Below are 18,518 nucleotides of genomic sequence, written 5' to 3'. Positions count from 1 at the left end.
CCCAAATTAAACATATTCAGAAAAAGAAAAAATGAGATTGAAATAATGACAGAGGTCAATTTCATTAGAGGTCACAGAGAGGGAGTGAGAGTAGGGTGGACTGTTACAAACTCAGAGACAAGGGTGACAAAGAGTCACACAAATACTGTAAAACGTTGTATTTTATTCATTATCCTAACTGTTAACTGTACTCAATCCTTATCAGGTGTTACAGGAATGGATACAGATCTTAAATTCTTCATGAAATCTGGAGACTTCAGCAATTTCAGATAAATTTGAACTTTGTTGAACATATCAACAGTATCATATTCATTTATCTACAACGACTTAAACCTTCATCCTGACTATATGCCAACTTGAGTCAGTTTTAGTTGTATTAGAAGCTTCAGCATCAGAAAAGGGGCATAACTTCACAAAGTTTGATAAATAGAAAATGTTGGATGACAGTTCAGATAACAGAAAAGGGCCTTAACTCTTAATAAACTTCTCAAAATCTGACATAAATTGTAAGTGCATATGCAACCATATTTAAATCACTGCACAGATATTGAAAAATAATTTCAGTCACTTAAAAAACATGATAGACATTTTAGATAATGTTGGCTGTCAGTTATCAAAGTCTGTCACATTCTATTTTATCATTGTCAACCTTTTTCTAGAACTAAATATTAAATGGTTGTAGAAGTCACGTAAGATTGATATATTAATATAGTCACATTAGACTGATATACCTATTTCTATGAGTCAACAATTTTTTTCATAATTAACATATGGTTTGTTATAGGTGTTGAATAAGTCAATGGTAACACTTCAGTTAGCCTAACTCATTATATTCATAATAAACTATTAATGTTATATTATTCGATATAACAGTTATTTTGGGAAACCTTCATCAGTAAAATCAATATCACAAACTTTTCATTGCTGCAATTTCTTGCTCCTTATGGCAAAAAGTGTTCATACGTACCGTAAATGAAGTATACTGTAGATATATACTTATTTTCAATAGTATCACAATAAACAGGAGTCTTTTTCCCTTTTAAACTCTCCAATAGGAGTGAAGAAAATTCTCCCTTTTGAATTGTCTCCCCTTAATTACCTCCCCTGTTGTATGGGCAGCTGCCACACCCCTTCCATAAATAGACTAAGCAGGAAGTAGAAAGTGTAACATGAATGGACCTCAACCAATCATGAATGCCAAGACAAGCTCTAATTGCCAACTGTCAATGCAGACTGACATACACTCGTGGTTATGTCCCTTGAATGACAATGGAGGAAAAGTACCCTCCATGTTCCATGGATGATATTGGAGGAAATGTATACCATATCACACATTAAGCTGACTGGTGGATGGTTTTACCAAACTGTTATCACCTACAGAAATCTGATGACACTGGTAGAGAACAGCTGTTTATATCTTCCATCCAAAGTCCCTAAATGGTCCATGAATTAACTCAGGATTCTGTCAGACAATTTATTATAATGACAAATACAAACAGCTTTATCCAACAGTAATTCGGCATCTTAATTAAGGCTGGCGGTGAGACTATCTATTTAATGTTACCTCACAGCAACAACAATAACCAAACTTTGAAAACTATGCCTCCAGTTAGGCCTTTAATTATGCTTTATGTCTTCAGTGGGAGCCAGAACAGACACCAAAACAGAATCTATCCTCACAATGAGTCAGGGTCACCAATGGTCATCATCTTGGTCAAGGATTGGTTGAGCTCATAATGAGTGTAATCACTGAATCACCATTGATCACGTCTCTTTAAAGTAGAGAAATTTTGGGTGGCCTAATAGTGACCAGGATTTCAGTGATTTTACAGCCTTGTAACAACATGGCTACTACGAATAGTTGTGGAAGTGTGTGACAGCTGTACATACAGAAACTGTACTCGTGGTGTGATAAAGAAATACTTGCTGCCGATGACAGACAAAGTGATGGTGCCACTTTTGCTGATTCCGATGCTGTTCACTGCGTAACAGACATAATTTCCCTCATCACCGCTATCAACTTGGTTGATGGTCAATGTTGGGGAGCTAACAGAACCCCCCTCGTACTTGTCTCCATCAATACTGAGGGTAATTGTGACATTGTTTGACATTGAGCGTTTCCAGTATACTGTGGTGATCTCCCAGCCAACACTTGCTGAAACAGAGGCCTGAAGTATGGCTGTATCTCCGAGAAAGACATCATAAGCAGAACTGTTAATCATCACAGAGGGGATATCTGCAACACGACAATGACAGTTTTACCAAAAAACTTTGAAGGAACATCGTTCAACAAACAGAAAAGGAAAGTTTTGATATGAAGTATAACAATGCCTTCATTAGATACATTGTATGAATCATAAGGCAGTTAATTCAGAGAAGAGACTACAAAATGTCCAGAAGACATGAACGACCCTGTTCTTAGGCATTTGTTTGCTGAATTAACAGAGGTTGTTTATAAATGTGACCTTTGACCTTAAAGTTAACACCACCAGGAACAACATCCTGACCCTCTCACCACTACAAACTGGTGGAGGGTTCTTTATTAAGGCAAACATCAAACAATGTGATGATACTTGCTTAAATAACTGATATATGACTTTTTTTTCCAGTTTTTGTATTAATCACACGAACAAAGCATTACTGTCACTACAATGGTGGTCTAGTTCAGGTACAAGTCGGTACTTACTTCCCCTTACAGTAAGGTCCATGATACCGCTTTCACTGGTGCCCAAGCTGTTTGTGGCCTGACAGATGTAACTGCTGGCATCGTTTCCGTCAACATTGTAGATGATGAGTGATGGAGAACTGACCAGGCCACCTCCATAGTTAAATCCATCCACAGTGATGTTTTGCCGAGTACCATTGGTAAATAAACGTTGCCAAGTGACTGATGTTATGGCCGGGCTGGCAGTCACATTGACTAAGAGTGTTACTGAAGTTCCTGAACTAACGTTGTAAGCTGATTGGCTGATAGACACAGAGGGTGCTGATAGGACACACACAGGGTATAAGAAGGAAGAAGACAGAAGAAGGATAAACATACAAGGTGCTTAATATTTTGTTATTTGAACAATATCTGACCTCAAGTAACCTTTACATAGGAGTTACCTCCCTTTCTGAAGGACATAAATACATCAGATTTGTTTTCAGGACACCTGTTGTGTCATCTGCTTCAAACACTTATCTTCAATAATCCATCAAACATATTCAATAGTCAAGATTTATAATTCAAGTAAAAATAAAGCCTCATTTTTATCCTGACATTTTCAGATCATTTGAAAATGTGCTTGACATTCAACATAATGAATCAAAAAGATTTTATACCCTGTTAAAAATATTTTTCAACTAAGATTATTTTGGGTCAAATACTCTCAATATGAAATATCAGTGAGAGAAATAAAGGAAACAGAAAAAGGGGAAGGAATGCAAAAAAGCAAATCTTAAAATACATTTCTCTAACATCTAACTGTCTCCACAAGCTGTGCTACAATGACAGAAAAAAATATAAGCATTAGTATAGTTATACCATTGAATAACAAAACCTTTCCACTTTTAAATCACTCTTAATCAATTAAAGCTTTAAGGACAATAAATATATTAGATATTGACTGAATAAATAAAATAAATGATAAACAAAATATTTATGGCTTAATTGTTTCTTAATGACTTATGGGTGTGAACAAATGGCAGAAAATCTCTTACAACAAATCATAAATAATATTTGTCTGATAAACATATTAAAAGTGGAAAAGTTTTGTGATACAATTGTACTCCAGAATCTCAGAGATTCTGTATTAAAGCATTGCAAATATTAGATTGCATTTCAGAATGCTCCTTTAAAAAACTGAAAAAATAAAGGCAAAAAAGATACATTCATGCACATTACAAGCTTTGATTAATTGCATATGTTGCATTTTGATGTAGACAGGTGTCTGTATTAGACAAGAGCCTATAAGCAGGATTAAAAACGAGAATTCTAGTGTGCTGTATAGAGCAGATTCTGTAAAACAGTCAAACCTTGTCAACACATAATGATAAAGGGAGATAACTGTTATATTTTCTTATTTTTAAATAATGATACAGGGAGATAACCGTAAAATTTACCTTATTTTTATAGAATGATACAGGGAGATAACTGAGAAATTTATCTTATTTTTATATAATAATACAGGGAAATAACTGTTTTATTTATCTTATTTTTACATAATGATAAAGGGAGATAACTGTGATATTTTCTCATTTTAAAATAATGATACAGGGAGATAACTGAGAAATTTATCTTATTTTTATATAATAATACAGGGAAATAACTGTTATATTTATCTTATTTTTACATAATGATAAAGGGAGATAACTGTGATATTTTTTCATTTTAAAATAATGATACAGGGAGATAACTGAGAAATTTATCTTATTTTCATATAATGATACAGGGAGATAACTGAGAAATTTATCTTATTTTCATATAATAATACAGGGAAATAACTGTAAAATTTACCTTATCTTTATCTAATGATAAAAGGAGATAACTAAGAAATTTATCTTATTTTTATATAATGATATAGTGAGAGAATTGTGAAATTTACCTTATCTTTATATAATGATAAAGGGAGATAACTGAGATATATGTTAATTTTACATTATGATACAAGGAGAAGTAGTGATATTTATTTCGCTTTTTCTGGGTATGGTTTGACCTTTTTACATTTGAAATTTTCTGAATTGTGAACTTTAATACACAAATTGAATGATATTCAAAGGGAAAGTTGTTCACAAATCAGTAAATTTACTAATGTAGATTTTCATAATTTGGAAATAATTATCTTGATATATATTATTAAAGTAACAAAACCTTATCAAGAAAATACTTACCTCAAATGCTGCATAATTAACTGTTTATAGGTAGACAAAAGAAATGCTACTTTTAGCCAGAAAACAGACTTACTTCCTCCTGTCACTGAAAGGCTGATAAAACTGCCTCCTCCAGTTGCTACAGTATTGACTGCAAAGCATCTGTATGACCCAGAGTCATCTATCTCTGCATTGCTGATGACAAGGGATGGAAAGGACAACGTTGAACCAGAAATTCGTGCAGGTGATGTACTGACTGTGGTAGTAGTTCCACTTTTGGTGACCTCCCAATAGACAGAAGATACAGTGGTGGTACTGGTGTAGGAGCATGATAATGTTACGGTGTTACCTGTTGTTACGTCGTATGATGTCTGGACAGTCGAAATTATTGGATCACCTGACAAAAGGCAATATGTGAATTGCTACTTGAAACAAGTACAAAAATATTTTTGAACATGTTGACAGATTCAAATAGTAACACAAAATTTTAACAAAGGGTCTGTAGTTGAGAAGTCATGGGCCAAGACTTTGCTACATTTCAGCTTCCATTTGTATGACTGATGTATACATCCTATATCAATATCCTAGTTTATTTAAATGCTGGCAAAGTAATGCTCTGACACGAAATTTCAAAGAAGGGAAATAACTCTTTAATTAAGGCACTTACAATGGCACACTGAACATTGTCTCAAGCAGACAATATAAGACCAAAGTATTTTCATGCTGAGTCTTACAACAAAGCATGAAAATCAACCCATACTGTAATCTCTCTTATAAAAAAAACCCATAAAACAGATTTTATCAATTGAAATTATGATATCTTCAAAGAATTTTAAAGGATATTTATACTGATAATATTAAAGTAATTCAGATTCATTTAATAACAACAATTAAATGTTTAAAGGGAGGTAGCTCCAGAACAATGTATACAGTAGCAAACAGCCTTACGGGAGCCACACAGAATAACTGATAACATATTCCACACAGAGGTACAAGTTTTAAGGGAGATAACTCTGGTACATACTAAAAAGAGCCATTCTTAGTGGATTTTAAAATAATCTACAGAAAGAGTCAAAAGTTTTTAAGTTTTAAGGGAGGTAACTATTGTATACAACATGCCACCACATGTACAATGTTAAAAGCCACATGCATCATTTAAAATTGCAAAGGTGATGTTTACACAGTGATTATGGTTTTTAGTTAAAAAAATTATGTAATGTGACCTCTTACATGATTAAGGTGATTTTTTACTTCATGGTAGTACACTAAATCAACTATTTATCAATGAATATCAAGGATTAAGCATAAGGGTTAGTATATAAATCACTGAAGAGGGGCCCATTGAAATATAATCATGAATTGGGGTATGGGGATGTAGGGAGGATTATGAATAAAAGATTGCGGGACAAATATATAAATCAGGGATTATAGGACAAGTAAATAAATCAATAATTAGGGGCAGATTTAAAATGAAGAATTAGGGGGCAGATTTATAATCAATAATTAGGGGGCAGATTTATAAATCAATAATTCAGGTCAGATTTATAATCAATAATTAGGGGGCAGATTTATAATCAATAATTAGGGGGCAGATTTATAAATCAATAATTCAGGTCAGATTTATAATCAATAATTAGGGGGCAGATTTATAAATCAATAATTCAGGTCAGATTTATAATCAAGAATTAGGGGGCAGATTTATAATCAAGAATTAGGGGGCAGATTTATAATCAAGAATTCAGGTCAGATTTATAATCAATAATTAGGGGGCAGATTTATAATCAATAATTAGGGGGCAGATTTATAATCAAGAATTAGGGGGCATATTTATAATCAATAATTAGGGGGCAGATCTATAATCAATTATTAGGGGGCAGATTTATAATCAAGAATTCAGGGCAGATTTATAATCAAGAATTAGGGGGCAGATTTATAATCAAGAATTCAGGTCAGATTTATAATCAATAATTAGGGGGCATATTTATAATCAATAATTAGGGGGCAGATTTATAATCAAGAATTAGGGGGCAGATTTATAATCAAGAATTCAGGTCAGATTTATAATCAAGAATTAGGGGGCAGATTTATAATCAATAATTAGGGGGCAGATTTATAAATCAATAATTTGGAGGGTCAGGTACATAATCAAGAATTAGGGGGCATATTTATAATCAATAATTAGGGGGCAGATCTATAATCAATTATTAGGGGGCAGATTTATAATCAAGAATTCAGGTCAGATTTATAATCAATAATTAGGGGGCAGATTTATAATCAATAATTAGGGGGCAGATTTATAATCAATAATTAGGGGGCAGATCTATAATCAATTATTAGGGGGCAGATTTATAATCAAGAATTCAGGGCAGATTTATAATCAAGAATTAGGGGGCAGATTTATAATCAAGAATTCAGGTCAGATTTATAATCAATAATTAGGGGGCATATTTATAATCAATAATTAGGGGGCAGATTTATAATCAAGAATTAGGGGGCAGATTTATAATCAAGAATTCAGGTCAGATTTATAATCAAGAATTAGGGGGCAGATTTATAATCAATAATTAGGGGGCAGATTTATAATCAATAATTAGGGGGCAGATTTATAAATCAATAATTTGGAGGGTCAGGTACATAATCAAGAATTAGGGGGCATATTTATAATCAATAATTAGGGGGCAGATCTATAATCAATTATTAGGGGGCAGATTTATAATCAAGAATTCAGGTCAGATTTATAATCAATAATTAGGGGGCAGATTTATAATAAAGAATTCAGGGCAGATTTATAATAAAGAATTCAGGGCAGATTTATAATCAAGAATTCAGGTCAGATTTATAATCAAGAATTAGGGGGCAGATTTATAATCAATAATTAGGGGGCAGATTTATAAATCAATAATTTGGAGGGTCAGGTACATAATCAAGAATTAGGGGGCATATTTATAATCAATAATTAGGGGGCAGATCTATAATCAATTATTAGGGGGCAGATTTATAATCAAGAATTCAGGTCAGATTTATAATCAATAATTAGGGGGCAGATTTATAATAAAGAATTCAGGGCAGATTTATAATAAAGAATTCAGGGCAGATTTATAATCAAGAATTAGGGGGCAGATTTATAATCAAGAATTAGGGGGCAGATTTATAATCAAGAATTCAGGTCAGATTTATAACCAAGAATTAGGGGGCATATTTATAATCAATAATTAGGGGGCAGATTTATAATCAATAATTAGGGGGCAGATTTATAATCAATAATTTGGGGGGGACAGGTACATAATCAAGGATTGGGGGGATATATAGAACAAAGATTGGGGACAAGTATATAATCAAGAATTAGGGGGCAGATTTATAATCAATAGATCTGAGGGCAGGTTTATAAATTAGGGATTTGGGAGGATAGGTTTAGGTTTATAATCCAGGATTGGGGGGAAGATTTATAAATCAAGGATTTGGGAGGACAGGTTATAATCAAGATTTAGGAGTGGGGGCAGGTTTATAATCAGGAATTGGGAGGCAGCTGATAAAGGATCAGAGGGCAAGTATATAAATCAAGGATAAAGGGGTAGTGGATAATCAAGGATTGAGCAACACTTGTAATTTGTTGTATCAGGATTTTACACAGGGTATTTTTATTTTTGCTATTGTATACTGTGGCCATTAACAAGTTACTTCTGATATGTTTGCTATGGTGATGATAAGCAGCCTAGTAACAATAAAATAAGTGAAGTTATATCTTCTGAAAGTGAAATTTGAAGTTTCCAAATATGGTATTGTGTAAGGTAAACTCCTCTCAGTCACATGCACTTCAACATTAAACAGTCCCTTCTCATCCCTACAGGGATTAGATCAACAATTTCTTAACAGGAGAAAAATGCGCAAAATTTCAATAGTATACAATAAAACTTTTGATATGGGATTTTTGTATATATGAAATAACAAATCAGTATGTCATGGATCAGGTATGAAGGCTGTCAGGAGTGAGGCAAAATCAAAACTGATTTTGTAAGGCAGAAAGTGACCGTAAATATTGTGGCATTTTTGGCCTATATAACTGATATAAGCAAGTATGTTTCTCAAGTAAGTCCAAATGTGAAAGGCAGGTAGACGTCAACTATCTCATAACTAGCCTGTTGTATCGTACTGGAAGTTCTTAGCTACCTACTTCAGGCATCAGGTAACTATATATATATCCTTTTGTTGACTACAGGCAGGTTATCAGCATAAGCAGATATGTTATTATGTCATCAGCAGGTATATTGTCATAACTATCCTAGCTACCATTATATCGTACATACTAAACGCCAGAGAAATGGCTGGACTGTCCGAGGTACCCCCACTGTTTGTGCCACGACAAATGTAACTGCCGACATCACTACTGCTCACGTTCAGGATTGTCAAAGATGGATTAGGGAGGCTCCCAAAACTGACCAATGACGGGTTATTTGTTACAGCAGCCCCGTTAAATAACCATGTGAAGGAAGTGGCACCACTTGCAGTGCACTGCAGTGTGACTGGAGAGCCGATTGTGGCAGGGTATGATGTGTGTTGAATTGTCATAGTGGGAACAGATACTGTAATCAATTCAAGGTAATTTGTAAGAAAAAAAAAATGGTTTTAAAAAATGTCATATATTATCACAGGTATACTTGGAGTTAAGGAATTACAATAGAGGACCTCATCATATATCAGTAAAAGTAAGGGGAGGTAATATATATCAATGGTGAACTGGTAGTTTTAGGAGTTATCAGGGAGGTTCACATCATATATCAGTAAAAGTAAGGGGAGGTAATATATATCAATGGTGAACTGGTAGTTTTAGGAGTTATCAGGGAGAATCACATCATATATCTGTAAAAGTAAGGGGAGGTAATATATATCAATGGTGAACTGGTAGTTTTAGGAGTTATCAGGGAGAATCACATCATATATCTGTAAAAGTAAGGGGAGGTAATATATATCAATGGTGAACTGGTAGTTTTAGGAGTTATCAGGGAGGTTCACATCATATATCAGTAAAAGTAAGGGGAGGTAATATATATCAATGGTGAACTGGTAGTTTTAGGAGTTATCAGGGAGGTTCACATCATATATCTGTAAAAGTAAGGGGAGGTAATATATATCAATGGTGAACTGGTAGTTTTAGGAGTTATCAGGGAGAATCACATCATATATCTGTAAAAGTAAGGGGAGGTAATAAATATCATTGCTTATCATAGATATATATGTTAATTTTAACAGTAAAACAGATAATTTTTTCTCAGATTACAAAACATTGCATGATAATGAAATTTATAGTGCAATCATATAAACTTCAATAGATATCATCATACACATGTTATAAATACTAAACAAAACATTGATTTTCATCTACAAATTTTAAACGAACCACAAAAAAATCACATATAAAAATATTCATAGCTTCACAATATATAAAGAAATAAGTATGTTATCATTATATTTATAATAAATGAAGAAGAATTATATATATTATTTATAAAATTCATAAAATATCAGTGAGTTATCATTAAATTCATAACATGTGAAGGAGATTACTATATATTATTTATAAAAAAAAACAGTAAAGAATTCGGCTGTGATATCCATGCATTGTAAAATCAAAACTGATGTGTTATTAATCAGCAATTGTTAGTTCACAAAACCTGTTAGGATAAAAAATATAACATCACTATTTCACAAAGTTTACCATCAAACCAATTCAAAACAGAAAAAAGAAACAGTGTAACAAAGAGTTAATGAAATGCAGCACACAAGATATATTCCCAAGGAAAATGATGGAGAGATAGTAAAAAGTGACAGAAAGAAGAAAAAGTGACAGAAAGAAGAAAAAGTGACAGAAAGAAGTGATATGGAAAAGATAGAAAAATGTACCTGAGTTAACATCTGGTGAAACAAACAAATGACCAAGTTCAAAGGTCAGACGCATGAATAAGTATATCATAATATTGTAATGCACATGAAGTTCATCTTTTATTACAAACAAGCCAAAAATTAAGTGTATACAGCATGTTAAAAAACACCATTCAGTATGTATACATCAAAATGTCCTGCAAGGACAGTAATTTTGTAAAGACAGGATTTTTTAAAATAATTTTTGGCTTATTTTTTTCTTTAATGATACATGTACAAGCCTTATCTATAATATATAATGCGATATGATGTAATGATCTTAACATACATATGATTATAGAAACTGATGTTTTCAATAAAAATTTCAACACATCATTTTCATTGAATTCCAAAGAACAGAACCTGGAATATAATTAGTTCATTATTAATTCTATATCTTCTATTTTCTTCATTTATTTTTTTATAAAAACAAAGCAATAATTTTGTGAAATTACTAATGACACAAAGTGTACAGCACTAATAATACCTTGTACATGTATGTGAAAAGATCAGATAACATGAAGTGCATTTAAACACAATTTAAACAGTAAGTTAATAATACTTCATGTCACCTCTCTACCCCCATGAAACCCTGTACTACCCTTTAACATTGCTAGATATCTCTAAATCACTGAATCTATCTTACAGTGAACATCATTAAATTTAAACAACGCAAAAGCCAACTGTCTCACCTATTCTACCAGTGATTTAGAGATATTTCTAGATTTAATTCTTTTTGTATATCCCTATAACCATTTCAATATATAATCACCTTTTTTTTTAGATATTCACAATATTTTCTATATTCTATAATATTTTATACAAAAAGTGAAAAAAAAAAATGCAGAGGACTAATTTCAGAAAAATATTGATCATTTTTTCATTAACTTTTCTTAATTTCATTTGAGCTACAGGAATTATGCATGCCATCATCTTAGATCTTCTAGATAAATGATCCTGAATTAGTAAATTATACAAAACAAGTCTAAAGGCTAAACCGTTGGAAAATCATAAACTAATTTTCTTAACCGATTTACTGATACTGTTACAGCTATAGATAGAAATTTACATATTCAAATGAAGAGTGGTTATCAAGTGGAATTAATTTACAAATAGAAAAAATTAATTTCTATTTTCATATTTTTCCTTTGTTACTTATATCACTGGGAAGTCTAAAACTGACTCATACATGAAAATTTTTAGAACAACTGATATTTTAACATTTTTTAAGAATGATCAGCACAACTGACTACAGGGTGTAATAAACATGCACTATGCTCAAAATTTACAATTCAAAGCAAAAATGCCTGCTCTAAAATTGTGTCAATTTAAACATGCACTTGAATTATCCCTGAAAATGTTAAACGTGTAAAGCACATGCCTAATTTGCATCATCATATTGTGAGGTTGGGTCTGACTATGATCTAAGCACTGTCTACTAAGATAAATGTGGTGAAGATACATACCACTACCTGTTGGGAAAATTGTTTACAACCAGAATTATTTACAATAAACTGATGAAATGTACATTATTTTCAGTTAAACATCCAAGATCCAATGTAAACTGTGCAATGAAATTCTTAAAAAATAGAAATTCTTAAAAAAAAGAATTCTTAAAAAAAATAAAAGAAATTCTTAAAAAAAAATAAAAGAAATTCTTAAAAAAAACGAAATTCTTAAAAAAAACGAAATTCTTAAAAAAAGGCATCTATGGAAGTTCCCATCTCCCCACCCTCAACTTACCCCCACCTAAATGAAATACATTGTTGCTGTAACATGAAAACTGACCAGGAAATTGTTTTCTAGGTTATCTATAATTCTTTAACACTGAAGCAAGCTAACAACGAAAAGACACTTTTGTATTTCTTAAATATCACCCCTGAAGATCATTGTAATACAATGGAAGCTGCTTAATGTCATGTCAGTTAATATCATCATTCTGTTAATATCATGCTTTCCAGAAACACTGCTTTTTCCATATATCCCTCACCCCTTAAGTTGATCCCTGCCAATTTAAATTTTGTCCTCATACAAAGTAATGTCCATAAAAACTATCCCTACATATCATATGCCATTTTATAATTCATTGGCCTGAAAATCAATTACAAAATATAATTATGCTTTTTACAAATTTCCAAAGGGAGATAATTTTTTTCATTTTTCATTTAAATGTTTATGTGAAATTAAAATCACAACTTCTATCTGAGGTGGCACAGAGTCATACACCAAAAAAGAGCAATGTTCCTTACCCGCGAGTTGGAGTGTTATATTTCTCTGTAAAGGGGACGAAAGTGTTTGTGAATGATCAACCTCACACATTAGGACTTTGCCATTGTCTCCAGAAACTGGCATATATGTCAAACTACTTCTGGTAAAGTAAGTGGTATCTGTGTTCTGAGATATGGCTGTAGATATACCAAATGTGATGGGAATCGAGTCTAGTTTCCACGTAAACATGGGAACTGGATATGACCGATTCGTGTAGCATGTCCATGACTGACTAACGTTTACAGTGATGGATGAGTTCCCTTGTAAGATCGGACTGGATGGCTCAACTGTAAAAGAAACACAATATTTCATTTAAGAAAATTCGCAATTGAAAATAATCAGTAAAAAGATAAAGAGTTTTGACGTACACGTACATGTATATCTCAAGCCATGTTTAGCTTATATAGGCATAATGAGGGTGATCTGGGAAAGTTTTAACATTACCATATATGATTGTGAAAAGAATCTATCCATGATTTCAGACTGACATGCAGGTCTTGCTGTTGTTCAATATCTCTGCTTTTATCAGTTAATTTGTCTAGGAGAAGCAGACCGCACTTCATTCCAGAACACCTGGTCTAAATATTCAAGTCTTGTTGTTTAATATCTCTGTTTTTACCAGTTAATATGTCTAGGAGAAGCAGACAGCACTTTATTCCAGAACACCTGGTCTAAATATTCAAGTCTTGTTGTTTAATATCTCTATTTTTATCAGTTAATATATCTAAGAGAAGCAGACAGCACTTCGTTCCAGAACACCTGGTCTAAATATTCAGGTCTTGTTGTTAAATATCTCGGTTTTTACCAGTTAATATGTCTAGGAGAAGCAGACAGCACTTCATTCCAGAACATCTGGTCTAAATATTCAGGTCTTGTTGTTAAATATCTCGGTTTTTACCAGTTAATATGTCTAGGAGAAGCAGACAGCACTTCATTCCAGAACATCTGGTCTAAATATTCAGGTCTTGTTGTTAAATATCTCGGTTTTTGCCAGTTAATATGTCTAGGAGAAGCAGACAGCACTTTATTCCAGAACACCTGGTCTAAATATTCAGGTCTTGTTGTTAAATATCTCGGTTTTTACCAGTTAATATGTCTAGGAGAAGCAGACAGCACTTCATTCCAGAACATCTGGTCTAAATATTCAGGTCTTGTTGTTCAATATCTCGGTTTTTACCAGTTAATATGTCTAGGAGAAGCAGACAGCACTTCATTCCAGAACACCTGGTCTAAATATTCATGAAAGCATCCTTATGCTCAAGACTTATGTATTGTTTAAGTTAAAAATTAATAAATAAGGCTGATTTTGCCAAATATTTTTTTTAAAAAATTGAAAGGACTTCAAGTCAAAGTGATATTCAATGTTTATATTTGACATTTGTATTATTTTATATGATTTAGGCGAATTAAAAGAAGTCTGCTTGAGAAAAAAATCTATGCTTGAGCATGAGAATGGTTTCATGAATATGGGCCCTGGTCTAAATATTAAACTTGATTATAATTTTCTATGGTCCCTATTTGATCTTTCTTTTTAGTCTGATAATAAACTATGTACAGAATATGGTATTTGAAGATGATCTATTCAGTACAAAGATATCTGTATTTGAAATACAAGACGATCATGTCTCTGCTATTTTGGGTTTTTTTTTATCAAACTAATAACTGAGATGACACAGTGAGGGACCAAAGGGAACTTACAAATGAAACCTGAGAAAAACTTGGTATTTCTCATGAAACCTCAATAGCATTGAGCCTTGATTTTCAAAACCTATGCCTGTCACTGATCTGTCTTAAAATTTACTGGTCACTAATTAGGGGGAATATATCTGTTCTGAAATAGTGATAACGAACTTCAAACTTCGCTATTCCCAATCCAACATGCTTCCTGTCAGCCATCTTTTCCTCAGTTGTTCTCAAAATGGAATGAACACTAGGCCAATCAAGAGAAATCTACACATTGGGAAAAGATTCCTAAAATTCTGCTAAAGATATAGTGATTACAAAGTTTAAATGTAATAATGCAAGATGCAGAATTGCTATATTGGTCAACCATTTGTTTTTCTGATCCACAGAATCAGTGTTAGGACTAAGGAGAACCTTATGAACTTTTGAGTAAAATCAATTCTACATTTCTCAAGAAATAGCGATAACAAGAATTATCTAAGGGCAGATAATACACCATTGACACAAGAATATTTGATGGACTAAAAGTGTTTTTAATTAAATATTTAGAGGAACTTTTTATAAAGTAAAATCTAAAGTCAGATAACTTACCATAAATATCGATCAAGGTCTTGTTCGCTATAAGTGGTGACGTCGTGGCCGCATTTTCCACCTCACATTTAAAAGGAATGTTCTTGTCACTGAACTGAATGACTGTGCTGTAAACATTTTTCTGGACTGAGACCCCAGAGGAAGAATCCGTAAAAGATGATTCATCCATCAGAACATTATTCTTGTACCACTTGACTGTGGGGGTGGGGCTTCCACCAACAGTTTCACACGTGAAGTTCACTGCCCCTTCTCGAACGATGTTGACGGTAGGACTGGTAATCACAGGATTACCCGGTGCAGCTAAAATGTTATCAACATCGACACACACACACACAATAAAAATATTTCTGATAAAGAAAAGTTAAATCAGGATATATACTTATTAATAAACTACACGCAGTTTCCATTTTTTTTTTTTTTTCAATTTTTGGTTACAATTTCAAACTTGTTTTTTAACAAGTCTAAAAGAATTTCAAATTTTGTCATTTCAAAGAGAAATTAAATTTTTTGAATTGCCAAAATGAATAAACAATATATTTCTAGAATGAACATTAAAATCATCCTGATTCAATCTTCAATATATCAGTATCAGAATTTAATTCTGACAATTACAATCTGCGGTTCAGATCCTGAAATTGATAGACTTGACAAAATCACTGATGGAATGATGAAGGGATAGATGGAGGAACTGATGACAGATGAATGGAAAGACAAGAAGTGATTGGAACAAAGATAGAAATCCAATTTGAATGATTAATTTCTAAGTTAAATCATCTACCAACTACTTTAAATACATAGGAGAAAATTACAGATACTGTGTATACATATTTAGAATAAGAATGGATACATTGATGATATCAAAGACAAAGTATCTTGTGAATTAGGCAAATATTAAAAGCTTGGTGTATGTAAGACATTAAGATATTTTAATTTGCATAATGATATTGCAAGTTATGAACTTTAAAAAAAAAAAAAAAAAAAATTATGTTCTTTTATGAACTTATTTAGATTTGATATAAAAAAATTGAAATTTTTCAGCTTTGATCAGAAATGATCTTTTAAGAGTTTAATAATTTCTGTGTAAAGATATGATAAATTTCTATTTTTAACAGAGATCAACTGAGAAACAATTTCCTGTAACACTAATGTATTCATTTAAAAAGAAATCTCAAATGAAAGGAAATGTGCATGCTACAATGAAATAGGCAAGGCCTGAAAATTAAAGGGAGACAAATTACCTCCCTTCTATTTCATTCTAAATGTAACTGAAAGGAGGTAATTTATAAGTGTCTCTTCGTAACATGATTCTGGTAAATAGATGATTATTGTTCAAATCAAAATAAACTGTTTTGATAAATCAAAATAAAGAACACGTAGAAATATTACTTTATAGTACCAGAATCATGGATCATTTCAGATGAAGAGGTCAGTTTACATACAAACAAAATGTACAGGAGTATCAGAATTATTCATAAAATCATGAAAAATAGAAAAGTAGTCACAAACACATCTACATGAATATTACTTTTTATGAATAAAAACCAGTTAGAATATGAGTAGAAGAGAGGCTTTACGGCTGTTAACAACGGCAGTAAGGAAAAGTGTAAGATGGCGGAGAAGTACTTACTTTGTGATAGTATCCCTGGTATAAGAATCATAAAAATTACTACCGGCATCTTTAGCCCATACATTGCTGTGATAGTCCGATCCATTGTACGAAAATTTATTGGTAAAGGCACAACACAATAAATAAATCCAAACGAAAATTATATAACTCCTCTGTCATGAAATCATAACTTCGTTATGTCACTGCACGAAATGATGTACCTGCAACCATCTGAAAGATTTAAAAAGGGAGTCAAACAATGTATATCAGAACAAACAATTAACACAACACTCATCATTAATGTATATTGTCCATCAGCCTGCAATAAGCCTACACCCTGACAGCTTATTGTCCTGTAATAAGCCCACCCCTGACCTTAAGGAAGAGGTAATGTTTCAGACCCCCAGACTTATTGCCAGATAAATATGATGTTTTTAAAAGGATGTGATTATTTCTATCAGTAGTTTTAAACTCAAGTTTAAAAAATTGAAATTGATGTTGAAATAACATATCCCTCAAAAAATATAAGAAAACCCACCCTCTGAAAACTTAGAATGTTTGTGACTACATGGGGAGTTATTCCTCACCAACTGTCCTTAGAATGTTTGTGACTAAATGATGTCTGACAGTTAAATCTAACTTCCGAGTTATTCCTCACCTGCTGTAGTAAATGATATTCCCTACCTCTGTAATGGTAGCTATGTTTATAGGTATGTACACATGTGTATAGTGAAAAGTTTATTCAACCAGTGGTTCAGACTTGATGAACATCTGAGGTACTTGTGTTAAAAAGCAGTGGGTGTGTTACCTAGTAATAAGAGTGATTGTATATTGAAAGTGGAAAGGAACGAGGGGACAATGTAATTGTAGTATCTGTACACACTCTCTGCAGACATATATTAACCAGTCTAACCACAGCTATATCATCCTTTAATCACCAATATTAACAAGTGTATCAGTAAATAAAATAGCAAAATCTGGGTCTACTTAGAATTTACGTTTCAGCAGGGTACAAACCATACAATTTACTTTGACAAAAATCTCGTTGATATTTCTGTTTTTGATAATGATAAAGTAGCAACTCTTTAAATGACAAGTCAATAATCAGTATAATTTTTGTCTAAATCCGATTTTGTTTTGTTCTGACAATAATAAATACCTTCAGCAATTATGAAATCACAGTATTGACTGAAAAGACATTTCTCATTTCAACATAAACCAACAAAATATTTGAACTAGATATACAATGGGAGCTATAGGTTTCATTAAAAACTTTCCATGATTTTAACATTATGAATAGTTAGGGATCTATACAGTGGTTAAAGCTCCAATATACACAACTTTTATTAAAAAAGCAAAAAAAGCTCAAATCTGTCTATAATCATATGGTAAGAATTAACTTATCGGAGAAATTCTCAAAATGATATCTTGCATTGGTATTGATATAAAAGCTGTTGATATTTACGTTTTGTGATCATGCCTTGATTTATAATCTTTGCCAAACCGGTTCGTATTTACTATAAACGAGTATACACCCTATTCAGACTATGCAGCGAGCCCTCAAATGACTATACACCTACATTTTACCTATGCTGTGACTGCA

The 18,518-nt window shown here is 32.4% G+C and overlaps 1 protein-coding gene across 1 annotated transcript in view; it reads right to left on the bottom strand.

Moving 5' to 3' along the window:
• LOC132557728 (hemicentin-1-like) overlaps positions 1–15,631 on the bottom strand; it is a gene marked incomplete at its 5' end in the record, with an annotated part of 41,561 nt that extends 25,930 nt beyond the window's left edge. Inside the window, 5 exons of the mRNA XM_060222249.1 lie at positions 1,928–2,236; positions 2,687–2,986; positions 4,946–5,135; positions 12,961–13,322; positions 15,310–15,631. Coding sequence (XP_060078232.1) covers positions 1,928–2,236; positions 2,687–2,986; positions 4,946–5,135; positions 12,961–13,322; positions 15,310–15,631 — 1,483 coding nt within the window. The remainder of the gene's footprint in view (positions 1–1,927; positions 2,237–2,686; positions 2,987–4,945; positions 5,136–12,960; positions 13,323–15,309) is intronic.
• Between the last annotated feature and the right edge of the window lie 2,887 nt (positions 15,632–18,518).

This window comes from Ylistrum balloti, unplaced genomic scaffold, assembly GCF_031769215.1.
Source record: "Ylistrum balloti isolate Yb309-2 unplaced genomic scaffold, AGI_CSIRO_Ybal_v1 Utg370714, whole genome shotgun sequence".
NCBI classification, from domain to species: Eukaryota; Metazoa; Mollusca; class Bivalvia; order Pectinida; family Pectinidae; genus Ylistrum; species Ylistrum balloti.
Note: the sequence above shows the minus strand (reverse complement) of the source record. Positions and strands in the feature narration are given on the sequence as shown.